At 47.3% G+C, this 15,895-nt stretch overlaps 1 protein-coding gene across 2 annotated transcripts in view; it reads left to right on the forward strand.

The window, feature by feature from the left end:
- The window catches only part of GARNL3 (GTPase activating Rap/RanGAP domain like 3), a 131,411-nt gene that overhangs the window by 97,505 nt on the left and 18,011 nt on the right, over positions 1-15,895 (forward strand). For both annotated transcript variants that reach the window (XM_049774130.1, XM_049774131.1), the window contains 7 exons: positions 3,028-3,136; positions 5,503-5,548; positions 6,221-6,327; positions 7,096-7,211; positions 9,178-9,282; positions 9,927-10,001; positions 11,407-11,518. In XM_049774130.1, the coding sequence (XP_049630087.1) occupies positions 3,028-3,136; positions 5,503-5,548; positions 6,221-6,327; positions 7,096-7,211; positions 9,178-9,282; positions 9,927-10,001; positions 11,407-11,518 (670 nt within the window). The remainder of the gene's footprint in view (positions 1-3,027; positions 3,137-5,502; positions 5,549-6,220; positions 6,328-7,095; positions 7,212-9,177; positions 9,283-9,926; positions 10,002-11,406; positions 11,519-15,895) is intronic.

Genomic DNA, 15,895 nt, shown 5'->3' on the forward strand with positions numbered 1-15,895 from the left:
GCTGACTGGCAGTTGCGGCAAGGGAATGTTCTGATTCCTGAGGAGTTAAGAACTGAGGGTAAAAAGGGTCAGTAGGGGGGCCGGAGAGATAGCATGGAGGTAAGGCGTTTGCCTTTCATGCAGGAGGTCATTGGTTCGAATCCCGGCGTCCCATATGGTCCCCTGTGCCTGCCAGGAGCAATTTCTGAGCCTGGAGCCAGGAATAACCCCTGAGCACTGCCGGGTGTGACCCAAAAATCAAAAAAAAAAAAGGGTCAGTAGGGATAAATAATAAATCAGGGGTGTGAGCGTGAGAGGATAGAAAAGGATTTATGTAATGGTCAGCAGGGGAGGGGAAAAGGAAGGGTTATATATAACAGGGACTATATACAACATAGACAAGCATTACATACACTAAGATGGGCATTAGACAAACATAGAGGTATCCACTACATACATACACACACACACACACACACACACACACACACACACACACATTGAAGATGGATCCACAGGTTGCAGTTGAAAAAGACCCAAGTGGAATGGGTCAGAGCATTAATCACAAATCCCTGAGTCCAGATTAGGGAGGCCATTATAATCACTCAGAATGTGCTTCAGAACTAGCTAAGAATTTGTCCAAAGAGGTTGGAGAAACAGCAGGAGAAAAAGATACTTGCCTTGCCTGCAGTTGACTCTAGTTCCATCCCTGGCACCATTTGGTCTCCCTCCAGTTGGTGGGAAAATGCCAGAGATCAGCCACCTTCAGGACAAGCAGCCCCAGTGGTAGCAGTCAGGTCTGCTCATGACCTCAGCAGCCAGACCCCCCTTTGACTCACCTCCAGCTTGCCCAGTGATAACTTCTGTATGCAGACATGCACTGTGGAGCGAAGAGTTGTGAGCACTGTGACCCAGAGAGGGAGTGTGATGGGACCTCCAAGAATTTTATTTCAACAAGACCCTACATCAGGGAAAGATCTAACTCCCATCATGGGCTCCAGAGCAGCACTGAGTTGGGACAGAAGACACCTTGGGGACATGGTGAGGAGGAGAACCTGTCTCTTGGGTCTTTCACCTAGCAATCAGGAGTCCATGGGATGTCTGGCAGGCACTGAAACTCACTGTATTGAAGCTTGTTCTGGCTCTAAGAGGTGAACTCTGGGAAGGGGAAGTGGCAGCAGGAAGCACCTGGGTGCTGAGTGGCTTGGTCCAAGATGCAGGGAGGACCTTGTAGAACCAAGGCAGGAGCACCCCCTTAGAGAACTACCTCTTGGCTTCTTGTCTTGAGAGCACACACTCAGAGTCTCCTAGAGAAGGAAGCCATTCCCAGCCTTCCTGATTCTTTATGTTTTAGTTTTGAGCCACACCTGGCAACACTCAGGTTTACTCCTGGTTATATTTTCAGGGATCACTACTAGCAGGGCACAGGGGACCATATGGAATGTCAGGGATTGAACTCAGGTCACCCATGTGCAAGTGCCCTTCCTCTACTGTACTATGGCTCTGGCCCCATCCTTCCTGATTCTTATGGCTCCTAAATATAAGTTTGCTGGAGACAGTCCATGTGTCCTACATGTCAGTCTGTTCACAAGGTCATTCCCACTAGAGTCAAGTATAGAACTTTGGGGTTTTGTTTCGTTTTGGAGCCATACCTAGTGGTGCTCAGGGCTTACTCATAGCTCTGCACTTAGGGATCACTCCTGACAGGGATCAGAGAACCATCTGGGATGCTAGGGACCATGACCAGGTCAGCTGTATACAAGGCCAACACCCCACTGCTGTACTCTTTCTCCAGCCCCAATTTCTCTCATTCTGTGAGTTGCCTTTTCATTATATAAATAGCTCCTTGGATGCACACGTTCTACATGTGGATGCCATCCAGTTTATCTATTGTCTTTCGTTGGTCATGTATTTCATGTCACTGTCAAGAAATAATTGCCCAAAATAGCTCCTTTGTTTTCAGTTGAGTTGAAGAGTAATGAGCTGAGCCTCCGGAATCCATCATTTCCTCACTTGAAAAATGAAAACCATGATTCATTTGGGGCCATGTTTCCCAGTATCCACTATGTAGGACAAGGATGGATACACATGGGGAGAGATCCATAGAGCACTGAGATCCCTGGTTCACCAGCTGTCTCACCTCCGCATAATGCCAGTGTGTCCAGTGAAACGCTCATAGAACACAACTATGCCTGCTCATTTCTGAGGATCATAGTTGCTTTAAGCCCAGGGGCAGAGCTGCCACATATGATATAATCCACAGAACCTAAAGTAGTCAGCCTGGCCCTTTGGGAAAAATGCCAATCACAGATCTAGGAGATCTTTTGGGGGGAGGGCAAGGTCTCAGGTGCCAAACTAGGGAAGCCATTGTGATCATCCAAAATGTACCTCATTTATAAACATCATTCCAAGTGAGTTAGAGAACAAGAGATAAGGCATTTGGCTTGCCTGCAGTTGAGTGAGCTGAGTTCAGCCATCAACATTGGATAGATTCACTTCCAGGCATCATCCCTGAGCATTTCCAGGTGAGGTGTGAAAGTCAAAATAAGAATATTGGTCCAAGTATACATGTTTGGGGCTAGAGAATATAGAGAATATAGAACAAGACTCTTGCCTTATCATGGCCAATTCTGGTTTGATCCCAGCCTCCCATAGTCCTCTGAGTCCTTGCAGGAATAATGCCTGAGTGTAGAACAAGGAATAATCCCTGAGCACCACTGGTGGAACCATAATGTCAAAAAGCGGGGGAGGAAAATTACATATATATATATATATGAATCTCATCCCTGAGGGATTTTGATACAGTGCCTGGAAAGCCCAGCTAAGGAGTAAGGAGTGAGATGGAGTGGCCAGACCCATTGAGGAGAGAAGGGAGGCAGAGAGGCTTCTGCAAAGGATGGGTGGGAAGCTCTGCAGCTGCCCTGGTGGCCTTTCTAATGTGACAGCCCATGGCTCTGCAGTGCAGCAAGTCATGCTGTATGTCCAGAGTTCACTGTGACACATTGGCCTGGGGCCCCTTTTGATGATGGTCTCTGTGCTTCCTTCCAGGTGGAAAGGAAGCGCCACATCGGGAACGACATTGTCACCATTGTGTTCCAGGAAGGAGAGGAGCCTTCCCCTGCCTTCAAGCCTTCCATGATCCGCTCCCACTTCACACGTATCCTGGGCCTGTAGGGACCCTACCCTGCTCCTGCTGATCCAGCTCCTGCTCAACCCCCATTGGCCTTAAGTTACCACAAGTTACATTGGTTTGACCTGTCGTCTATTTTCTTCAAACCACCGCCTGTGGTTGTTCCTCTTTTCTTCTCTCTTCCACATGCTGTTGGAATATGAATGGATCCTTCTTGGAGAATTCTTGACTACTTGTAAGATGCCCTCCCTTTCCTTAGAGCGCTCATGGAGTGAGGGAGCTTCCTGACTATAAGAGAGAAGTGAGAATTATGGGTAGTGAATCTCAGAGAATTTTCCACAGGTGTAAAAATGTGCAAGACTAAAACCTGAAAGCTAGGCAGATAGAGCAGAGGATTAAGATGCTTGCCTTGCATGTAGCTGACCCAGGGTTGAATCCTGGCACCACATATGATGGCTTATGAGCACAGAGACAAAATAGCTTTTTGGACCCTTTAAAATGTGACAGATGGGGGTTTGGGTACAAATTAAACGTATAAATTATTTTCTTTGTAGATCATGAGCCATAATAATAGTTGATCATTCCTGTTTCTTGAAATCTGAGAAATTAATAAGTGCATCCTCAATCCTTAATTGGCTCCTGATTGGCCAGAATCCTAATGAAGGTCCCCATGTCATGTCCAGTAGGAGACCTGGTTGGTCGCCCTGTCACTCTGGGTCACAGGCCATGAAACAGAGACCCATTTTATGAATTGTACCTTAGCAGTAAAAGGACACTCTTGGGGGAGGAAGAGTTGGGGCTACACCGACAGTGTTCAGGGGTTACTCCTAGCTCTTTGCTCAGGAACTAGTCCTGGTGATTCTTGAGAGACTGTATGGGATGCTGGGGAGCGTGCGAAGCAAACACCCTACCTGTTGTGCTTTCGTTCCAGCCCCCAGGAAACTCATTTATTGTTCTGTTTTGTTTTGTTTTGGGGTCATACCTGTTGATGTTCAGGGGACTATATGGAATGCTGGGGATTGAACCCAGGTTAGCCACGTGCTAAGTGCCCCTACCTGTACTGTGCAGTGGCACGGGGTTCTTGGTGCGCATAGCCTAAATGAATGAGACAAACCTGATTAATGAGCAGGAGTGTGGACTATCGACTCATAATCAATAGCAAGTTTATTACAGCGACTTATGCCTTACAGGTTTGACCAGCCTGGTCTATGTGATTAGGTCCAGCATAATCAATCAAAAGGGAAGACAATCAGGAGGCGGGGGAGGGGGGACCGGTCATAAGGGTTGTAAAAGAATAGGAATAATAACACGGATGTGTGCTCACTGCAAGGAAACAGAAACCAGATTCGGATGCCTGCAGAGGGTGCAGCCCGACTATGGCACAAAGTACAGCCTGACCACATATTGTCCCAGGATCCATTAGATCCATACATGTGGCCCACATTAAACCAGGAAGGCTGTTCCAAGGCCTTTGCCCTTGGTTCCTGGAGTGCTCTCAATAGGCAGCCAGCTGAAAAGCAGACTCTTTTCTATGTTTGGATTCCAACACTACCCCAGTACTATTGCGCCAGCAGCATTCTGGTCTCATTCAAGGAACTCCTGTCCATATTGAGAGACAGACCTGCTTTCTCTGTTTCTGATGACTAGGTTCTTCGTGGCCTCACACTTCCACGTGTGAGTTGGGAATGGCCAGATTTCAAGTCAAGGATGAAAGGAGACATGGGGCCTGGCACAATAGATAGCGCAGTGGATAAGGCATTTGCCTTGCATGCGGCCCACCCGGGTTTGATCCCCAGCATCCCATAGGATTCTCTAAGTGCAGATCTAGGAGTAATCCCTGAGCACTGCAAGGAAAGAAGGAAGGGAAGGAGGGAGGGAGGGAAGAGAAGAAAGGACAGGTACCTAGACTTTGCTCCTTTCCTCTAGTCATGAGGTTCAGGTTTGGGGCATGGCACATTTGTTTCTGGAAAGGGACTAGAAGAGTCAATGCAGCTTTTTCTCCATGGATTCCAAAGAGAGACCCTGTGGATTCCTTGATTAGCTTGTTAGGAAAGAACAAGCTAGATGGAGGTGGAAGACACTTAGACTCAGCGGTGTGACACTATATAAAGAAGCCTCTTCTCAGAGACAGCCCCCCACTACTCTAGTTGGTGTGGGTTTGCTTCATCCCAAATAGATGAAGGAAGAAGGAAGGTATTTAGTAGAATCGAGTCATTGTTTTTCTACTCAGAATGTGTGAGATGAAATACATGACTCATCCCTATTGGACTTCCTTGTAATAATTTTTAAGTCAGAAAATTGCTCTTTGTTTTTGTGTTGACTGTTTAGCTCCATAAACACATGAGCTGTGAGCAGCTGGTTGTGGATTACTTTCCTTAACCATATAATTGCAGATATTTTTGCCTTAGTAAGGTATGATCAACAAAATGACAATTACAGGTAGGTCACTCCCCCACTGATTGCTTGTTTCTGTGTGGATTTGGCACCAATATTAAGACGTATGCATGTCTTGATAGGATGTGTTTTCCCCTTCCTAGAACTCTTTTTGCATGTCACCACCTCGTGAGGGGAAAACGTATCTCTGGTAGCTGTTCTGAGAAGTAGACAAAAGAGTCTGGAACTAGCTTGGAATTTTCTCATTCTTCACAAGGGGAGCATATGTGATTGGGTGGGTTTTCACAAGAGTCTCCCACTCCTCACCTGTGCTTACTTGTCCTGTTCTCAAAAGTTCCCTGGCTGTGCAGTACTAGGTTTGCAAAGAGCAGAAACTCTTATCCAGGTGCATCTGTGGCCATCCCAGCTGGATCATGCATTAGCTTTGGGGGGTTGCCAGAAAGAACTTCTCTTCCAGAACCTCAGGCCACATGTGTGGGACAGATGTTACATTGCCACTTAGTGGGGTACAGTGGAGGCCCTGGTGGAATTCCTGGCATGCCTTCCCTGAATGGGATGGCCTAGAGCCTCTGCCCTCTGTGCAGGGTAAAGCTCTGACAGCACAGGGATGGCATGAGCCCCCTAACACATCCCAGAGGCAGCCACACCCTCATTTAGAGCCAATTCCGAATGCCATCAGCTGCCAGGTCAGTAATCTCATATGTTCTCTCTGTGTAGGTTGAAAATCTTTTCTGAAGAAAGTGTGCCCCTCTTTGGCCCACCCTTGCCATCGCCCCCGGTGTTTACAGATCACCAGGAATTCAGGGATTTTTTGCTAGTGAAATGTAAGTCTTTGCTTCCAGGATGTTTCCACAGCTTGTATGCCATCAGTGTCAGGCATTCATGTCACTCAAATCTTCTTGGGGGTCAGAGCCATAGTGCAGCAAATGAGTTTGCCTTGCATATGGCAGACCCAGAGTTCATCCCTAGAAGCTTGTAAGGTCACCTGAGCTCTGTCAGGATTTATCCCTAAGCACTGAGCCAGGAGTATGTCCTGAGCACAGCCAACTGTGCCCCTTACAAAACAAACTAACCCAAACCAAAATAATACGCATATCTGAATAGCACTCTAGTGGATTGGCTCCTTGTGGGGAGCAAGGATGGGGGATGAATGGTTTGATGGATGGATGGATAGATGGGTAGAAGGATGAAGAAGTTAAATAGATGGATGGAAAGTGGGTGGATAGGTGGATGATGGATAGGTAGATGGCTGGGTGGGTGGATGATGGATGGATGATGAATGGATGATGGTGTATAGTTGGATGATGGATGAATAGATAGATGGATGGATGGATAGGTGAATGGCTGCTGATAGAGGGATGAGTAAGTGAGCATGTAGATGCATTGGGTGTGTGAGTACCTGGAGGAGTGAATTGGAGAATCAATGGCTAGGCAGATAAGTGGATTTAGAGAAGTGAGAACAGTTCTAAGCTTTCTTCCCTGAAGAAGGGAACACCAATAGTAGTGCTGGGATGAATGGCATTTACTGTATAGGACATGGTCCAGTAGCACATTAACATTTGTTATTCAGTTGGTAACTTGCTTTATTTCAGTAATTAATGGTGAAAAAGCCACTTTGGAAACCCCAACCTTTGCCCAGAAACGTCGAAGGACTCTGGACATGTTGATTCGTTCGTTACACCAGGACCTGATGCCAGATTTGCATAAGGTAATTGTGTTCCCCATCCACAGTACTCTGTCCTCCTGGGGTCTCTGTTGAGAACACAAGTCCTCACATGGAGCTGGTTAGAAAAGCCAGAGTCACTCACTGTGATTCTTGCTGTCACACACAAGCACACTGGGCAACCCTCCTCTCACTGTCGCCATGTGAAGGGGAGACAATGACTATCCATGGACAGGAAGATAATTTGCCTATAGGTGGGTCCCATGGAGATGGGCATGGACGTCGTGGACCGAGTGTTAGTCAGAACCCTGGGCGATTAGAGAGACCCTTTGTGGAGTGAATGGCTTTGGTGGCTCTGCAGCCTCTTCTTGCCAAGGTGGGCAGGCAGAAGGGATCAGGGGAGGCTGAGGGGACCTGCCAGCTCACCCCTTCCTGAGGTTCTGAAACATGCTTTGTTTCAGTCACCATGTCCTCAGTACCTTCTAGGCCACAGTCAGGACCTAATTGAGACCCAGTGCCTCACTCAGGAAATTTCGTACCTCAAGGGGGCTCTGGAGGGTCTTGCAGTGGTCCTCAAACTATGGCCCGTGGGGCACATATTGTATTTGTATCTGTTTTGTTTCTTCATTGCAAAATAAGATATATGCAGTGTGCATAAGAATTCGTTCATAAGTTTTGTTTTTACTATAGTCAGACCCTCCAATGGTCTAAGGCACAGTGAACTGGCCCCCTATTTAAAAAGTTTGAGGACCCCCTGGTCTAGAGTCTGTGTGAGCTCTCCAGATCCAATCTTCATCACAGGAGAGCAGCCCCAGAAGAGTGAAGGGATTCCCCTGGAAATCTGAACTGCCACAAACCCCAGAGAGAGCAGTTTTGTGCTTCAGTAGAGGCAGCTCCAGCTGCAAAGGTGGGCGGAGTAAGGGGGGTGATAGAACAAGGGGGATCTTGTCAGCATCAGATTTGCACCTCACTTCTCTCTCCCATTGACCCAGACTAGCCCCCAGGCACTTCACTCAGGCACTGCTAGGGTTGCTCTGTCCCTTTCTCCAGGCCAGTGAAAGACCAGCAGGTACTTCTATGAGTTCCTGAAGGTCCTATTAGGCCTCAGCTGGAGTATAACTACCTGGGAAAAGTTGCTCCCATTCAGTGTTCTCAGGACCTCCCACCCCTAGAGCTCAAGCAAAGGTCAATCGTGTCATTAATGCTCAATTTTACCTCTTCCATCAGGCTGTCTTATAGCAGGTAAAGACCCTGTAAATGACACCCCCCAGATCTCTCAGAGTAGCAGTGCCCCATTGAGACTTGCCAGTTTTCTGACTTTGCCCTGTTCTTTGAGTCCAGTCCCACCAAGCTGTGCTGACAGTTCCTGAGTCAGTGCAAAGCGCCCTCCATTCAGTTCCTTGTTCCATGCTCCTAACTCACCCAGGAGACAGGTTCTGGCCACCCAGAGACATTGAGATTCAAAAAGGGCTAGCCCAGAGGGCCACAGCAGTACCCAACTCTAGGGCTTCTGTACATTTAGAATTAAGGGACCCAAGGGTGCCACATGCCTGGAGAGGTACAATCAAAAGCCCTAATTGCAGGATGGGGTTGAAAGCAGCTCATGGGCAAGTTTGTCTGATATCAAAGTTGGGTCTCCCAGCCCTGCCCCAGGCTGGTGTTCATCTGCAGACCATACCTCCAGACGGGCTTCTACACTGCTTGATGAACAGATGTGCACAGATGTCAAAACAGAGCCCTTTGGACATCAGCCTGTGCCTTTGCACCAAGAAAAGCCAAAGATGAGAGTCCAGAGAAAGAGTGTAGCAGGGAGGGTGCTTGCCTTGCACTTGGCCAAATCAGATTCAATCCCTGGGACCCTAAATGGTCTGAGCACTCCCAGGAGAGATTCCTGAGTTCAGAGCTAGGAGTAACCCCTGAGCATACTAGGTATGGCTCCCCCGCAAAAAATAACAAAGCCAAAGATCAGATAGACCCATTCCTGGACCCACTCCCTGGTCTTCTGTTTTAGAACATGCTAAACAGGCGGTCCTTCAGTGATGTCTTACCCGAGTCACCCAAGTCGGCAAGGAAGAAGGAGGAGGCTCGCCAGGCAGAGTTCGTCAGAGTCGGGCAGGTGGGTTTATGCTGGAAATTCTGTTTGCCAAGACCTGTGAGTCCCTGGGTGCAGCGGGATGCAGTCAGGTATAGCTCCCTTGTACAAGATCAGTCCAGGCTTATCCCTGGCACCATGTCAGGGATATCCCCTGAACCCTGTCAGAAGTAAGCTCTGAGCACCACTGGGTATGGCCCCTGAAAACGAAACAAAACAAGTCATGAATCCCATCTGAATAAATATGTACCCTGCCTGCCAAAGCTCCGTTACCTACCTCGGGGTAGATGAAGGCCCATCCAGGGACTTTTAGTACCTTTGAGGGTATAGTTCTCTGCCTGTGAGAAAGGAAAATTTCCTTTGGACAGCCCCACTCTTGGGGATTACATACCACATGCAACTTCCTGGGACTGAAACATCATGAAGGACCCTTACTGAGACTGTCATGTGTGCTGAACTGATAGAGCATGCAGTTGGCAGAGGGAATGGGGTCTTCAGGCCTTCACTGGGGCCAATTTCATTCCTCATCTTCAGAGATCAGCTGAGAAGTAAGCTGAAATTTGAGCCTGAATTTACTCCTGTCTCAGTCAAAGTCAAAGAAAGTCAATGCTGCTTCTTGTGACTTTGCTCCTATGACTGCTAACAAACTAAATAGATTGTCCTTTCAGGCACTAAAACTGAAATCCATCGTCAGAGGGGATGCACCATCAAGCCTAGCCGCTTCTGGCATCTGTAAAAGAGAGGTGAGTGGGTACTAATCTCACATTTAGCAGTGACCATCTTTTGCCCTCTGAGAGGTTCTGGGGATTTGTAGCATGAGGAGCGAGAGCTCAGCTCCTGAGATATCCTCTAGGAAAGGGCCCTGGCTGGAGTTGGGGAGGCTCCATGAGAGCCTCCATATTTACACAGAAATAGACTCTGTTCCTTGGGGCTCCCCATAGTCCTCTGCACGCGCATCACCCAGACATCCACACCAAAGCAGGTCCTCCCTGCCAGCCCTGGCCTGGTGCCCATGATCTACTTCTCCAAGGCCCCTGATCCAGACTCGTGAGGTGATTTTATTCCTCGTGCTGATAGACCTGTTGGTCTGGGGCGTGCCCTGGGAATCTGCATTTCTCGCCAGAACCCAGTAACTCTCATGCCTTTGGTGCAGGGACCTCAGCTGAGGTACCTTTGCTGTGTGTTTTTTTTTGTTTTGTTTTTTTGTTTTTTTTTTTGTGGTTTTTGGGTCACACCCGGCAGTGCTCAGGGATTATTCCTGGCTCCAGGCTCAGAAATTGCTCCTGGCAGGCACGGGGGACCATATGGGATGCCGGGATTCGAACCGATGACCTCCTGCATGAAAGGCAAACGTCTTACCTCCATGCTATCTCTCTGGCCCCATTTTTTTTTTTACCTTTGCTGTGTTTTTTGGGGGGGAGGGGATTGGGGGAGTTGGGCCACAACTGATGGTACTCAAGGATTATTCCTGGCTCTATGCTTAGGAATCGCTCTGGTGGTGTTCTGGGGACCTTATGGGATGCCGGAAATTGAACGTAGGTCGGCTACATATAAGGCAAATGCCCTTCCTGCTGTACTTTCACTCTAGCCCTAAAAGATGATTTTTTTTTATCTTGTTAAGGAAGGTAATTGGGGACAGAGGATGTAGTAGAACATATTCCTTACTAGTGTATAGCCCTAGATTCGATCCCTGGCACCACATGATTCCCCTCACTTCAGCCTCCTGGAGTAACCCAGATGACGCTCTGCACCTCCAGAAATAGACCCTTCAATAAAAGACAAGGGCAGGGAAAGAGAAGCAATGATGGGGAAATGCAATATTGTGATCTCTTAAGAATATATATTTGGGACTGGGAAGGTGGCGCTACAGGTTAGGTGTCTGCCTTGCAAGCGGATGGACCACGGTTCGATCCCCGGTGTCCCATATGGTCCCCCAAGCCAGGGGTGATTTCTGAGCGCGTAGCCAGGAGTAACCCCTGAGCGTCAAATGGGTGTGGCCCAAAAACTAAAAAAAAAAAAAAAAAAAAAGAATATATATTTAATGTAATAATGTGATCAGATACATTTGAGGTGTAGCAGGGATAGTTGTGCTCTTCCAGCGTCACTTCCCACGGACACCCACTTCCCAACACCCCTATTGCCTTGCAGCCTTGGGAGCCCCAGTGCTTTTGCAGCAACTTCCCACATGAGGCCGTGTGTGCGGACCCCTGGGGCTCAGCCTTGCTGGTTTCCACGGACGCTGGTGTCCTGCTAGTGGACGGTTAGTGAGTAGCTTCCCCTCCATGTCCTCGTCTGTGTGACTTGTGGTTTTAAAGTGGGTGACTGCCAGACTTGTCCCAGGGAGGAACGTGAGGTCAGTGGTGAGGTCAGCCTAGTCCCAAGCCAAGATGATTTCATCTGGGAAGAAAGGGCAAGTTTTCTGAAATGGCCAAGAAGTGGGCTCCCTCCACACATCTCTCCTCAGTCTGTGGGTTTTGGGCAACCCATGGAAAGAATTTCCGGGCCCGGAGAGATAGCACAGTGGCGTTTGCCTTGCAAGTAGCCGATCCAGGACCAAAGGTGGTTGGTTCAAATCCCGGTGTCCCATATGGTTCCCCGTGCCTGCCAGGAGCTATTTCTGAGCAGACAGCCAGGAGTAACCCCTGAGCACCACCGGGTGTGACCCAAAAACCAAAAAAAGAAAGAAAGAAAGAAAGAATTTCCATGCCCACTGTGAGCCCAGCATTGTCTGAAAACATCTCTGTCTCTGTATATCTGTCTCTGGCTCTGTGTCTCTGTTTCCATGTGTCTGTGTCTCTCTGTCTGTCTCTCTCAAAATTCAGATGGCCCACGTTTCATGAATACAGAAAAAAATACTCTTGAACATACATAGCTTTCTGCTTCCATTAAACCAGACTTGGTTGCCAGACTGGTTAGCCTACCCCAGGTGTCCAATCACACAGACCCACCTGCCCTTGGAGAGAGTGAGCAGGAGGCCCCGCTGGATTATTGCAAAGCTGGTGAACGAAGATGGGGTGAACTGTGTGAGTTCTGTGTTAGCACAGACTGTCCAGTCTCCTAACCTGGCAGGGGCTCCTATGAGCACTGTGGGCAACCCCCAACCATCCTCCCTGCTTTTGACCTCTACTCTCTCCTGAATTCATTTCTCAGCATAAGTTATGGGGTTTTTCCTTTTTGTTTGTTTGTTTGTTTTGAGCCACATCTGGTGGCACTCAGGAGTTATTCCTGGCTCTGCACTTGGAAATTTCAGAAATTACTTCTGGCTTAGAGGACCATATGGGATGCTGAGGATCTAACCCAGGTTGGCTACATGCAAGGCAAATACCCACCCACTTTGCTATCATTCCAACCCCTTCGGCACAATTTTTGGACCAGACTTTTCTGTTTGTATTTTGTTTTGCTTTGGGGTTACACCCAGCAGTGATCAGAACCTACTCTTGGCTCTGTACTCAGCGATACTCCTGTCAAAATTCAAGTGGTACACAGGGACCAAACCCTCTCTCTGTGTGTGTGCAAATCCTTACGCACTGTACTAGCCCCCTGGTCCAGACTTTATAACAGGTTTGTCCCTGCCTTTTCCTGTTATTTCAGATGTATTTTTATTGTGTGTAAAACAGAAGCTATTACAAAAGACAGTGATTTCAAAAGGTCAGAACAGATGGTTCTCACTTGCCTTGCACATGTAAGATCATTTTAATGGCACCATAAATTAAAATATAATTAATTAAGAAGTGGGGCTAGAGAGATATTTTAACAAGTAGAGCACTTGCCTTGTACATGGCCAACCCAGGTTTGATCCCCAGCATTCCATATGATTCACCAAGCACCACCAGAAGTAACTCCTGAGTGCAGAGCCATGAGTAACCCCTGGGCATAACTGGATGTAGCTGGAAAAAAGCACATAAAAAAAAAACCCACCAAAATCAAAGAAGTAGATTAGTTCATAATTTGAATATTATATATTTAAAGCTACAAAACAATTAGAGAATCCTTACAACTTTGAAAAGGGACCTTCTCTGGGTTTCTTTTTTCTATGTGAAGGTAATTTTTTTATATGACTGAAGAGTTAAGTTGCAAAAGCAGTAGAACCTATAGAGTGAACTAGTGGGCCTGACGTCTAGGCCCCAGGAGCTTGCAGGGAGTTGAGTATGTCCATGTTTCCAATCAATCCGGCTCACTTCACCACACTAGCCACTGTCTGGACTCTGGAAACTCATTCAATGGTGACAAAATCCTTCTGTTTCCCCAGAAATGCAACTAAATAAAAGGTGCATTTAAAAAAAAAAAACCCACAGATGCACTCAAATCCTCTTAGTTTTCTAGATGAAGAAAGGAGGCTGAAAACAGTTGGCACGTGCCAGGCAGCTGAGCCCCCACCCCCTGTGTGATTCACCAATCACCAGATTCACTTCCCGGTGTTTCTGGCTTTACCTTTACATGAATTTTCCAAACTACAGTCTGGGCCAAATACTTGCCAGAACAAATTATGTTTCATTCTCTCTGTCTGCATTTTGGGAAAGGAGAATATTTTATCTTGACTCTGTGGAAAGTTTGTCTGAAAACAGGAAGCAGCACCAGTAGTGAAGTTCCTTCTAATTATTTTTTGGTTTGGTTTGTTTTTCATTTGCTTCTTTTGTTTGGTGCCACACCCAGAAGTACTCAGATATTTCTCCTAGTGCTTTGTTCACAGATCACACCTGGTGGGTCTTGGAGGACCTTAGGTGGTACCAGAGTCTGAACCAGGCCAATTACATGCAAGGCAAATGGTATACTCCCCACTATACTATCTCTTCAGCCTTACTTCTACTTATATAAAATCCAAACTGTAAGGTTGGGGAGATGGCTTGAAGCCTGGAGCACAGGCTTGGCATATGTGAGGTTAAGAGTTTGAAACTTGTCACATGTGCCCGCCTCATCCCATACAGCTCAGAGTGTAGCTATAAAGGCCCCAGTGTCTCCTTGGCCAAATAGGATTTGTACCACTGATCTTAGTATTGCTAGGAATGGCCTCCAGGTCTCACACACACACACACACACACACACACACACACACACACCATTAATTCCAAACAAACACTATCCAGTTCTTTTCTGAATAATAATGGTGATGTAATGATGGAGGGTTTCCAGAACCTTCCTGGCACCCACATTTGATGACAGCCTTCACCTACAGTGACAGTGTGAGCTTGTCCTTGGGACCAGAATTCTCATACCTCCCCCTATACATGATGTTAGAGGAAAAGAACCCTCTGGGCTTTGTCTTTATTCCTCGTTGGGCATTTAGCCATAAGTCTCCAGTTAATTCTTTGTTTACCATTGTCTTGTCTAGCTTAATCAGATTACAGACCATTTCCCTGAGTGAATCTCTCCATTTCCTTGCAGGCTGGTCTTCACTCTTTGCCATTAGTCTCTTCATAATCTTATTAGCTTTTTCCTCCTCAGAGGCTGCTCCTTTCAAGGTCATTTTTAAAAGTCAAGGTCGTGGATTTAAGCCTCAAAATATGGATAGTTGACTGTCATCATTGATTTGGGGTTTTGTGCTGGCAAAATAGGCAGTTCCAAAAGTTTATGTCTTGGGGGGGATGGATAGTACATGGTAGGGTATTTGTTTTTGGGATACATTTGGTGGTACTCAGAGGTTACTCTTAGCTCTGCACTCAGTATTTACTCTTGGTAGTGATCAGGGGACCATATGTAATGATGGGGATTGAACCCCAGTTGACTGCAAAGCAATGCCCTATTAGCTGTACTATCAATCTGTCTCCTATGTCTTCATTTGTCTCTTCCTAAAATGTATTGCCAGCCTTCTCCCATAAAAAAAATAAAATCTCAATGAAACACTCAGCTTCAGGCCATTAAGAGATCTAAACCAATTTTGTGAATGTTTCCCTAAAGGAGAAAGATTCCAGCTTACTCCATGAACCATGGAGCTTGGTATTGGATTGTCCCCTAGAAATACCAAGAACTTGAGGCACCAGTTCCTCTGAGGAGGCCAGGGGTGGAGGAGGAGGACGGCAGTGGTGTGGAGCTCACAGACCTGAAACCCACTCAGAATTGGGGACTTGCACCAACCTCCATCTCAGTCACATCTGGCATACTTGACTCTGCTGAACACCAGGGTCCACACAGGCCTGCTAAGATGCCCTTCGTGAAGCCATGCTAATCCAACAAGGGATGAACTTTCAACCAAACCTGTTTCTCCACTAACTAAGGTCCTTGGGGATGCACTAAATAGGGCCAGAGTGGTGGTCCAGTGGATAGAGTGCTTGCCTTGCACACGGCCAACCCAGGTTTGATTCCCAGCACCAAATAGCGTTCCCTGAGCCCTACCAGGAGAGATCCCTGAGTGCAGAGCCAAGAGTAAGCCTGAGCACCACCAGGGGGCCCCAAAATCAAACTAAAGAACAAAAACTAAACCAAGCCGGAGCCCACCACAGAGTTCTGCAGTCTGGGTGGCTGATGCCATGTGAGTACAGAAGCCAGCTCCAACCCCTCCAAAGAGTTCCCCTATCCCAGACACCCCACCATGTCCACTACATTCCTTTTGGAGAGCAAACTAAGAGCAGCCACTTCTACTTGTGCCTTAATTGCCCAAGGAACTATCTGTCCCAGAGTTCGCCTAGAGAGTCATTGCTAG

This window comes from Suncus etruscus, chromosome 5 (assembly GCF_024139225.1).
Source record: "Suncus etruscus isolate mSunEtr1 chromosome 5, mSunEtr1.pri.cur, whole genome shotgun sequence".
Classification (NCBI taxonomy): domain Eukaryota; kingdom Metazoa; phylum Chordata; class Mammalia; order Eulipotyphla; family Soricidae; genus Suncus; species Suncus etruscus.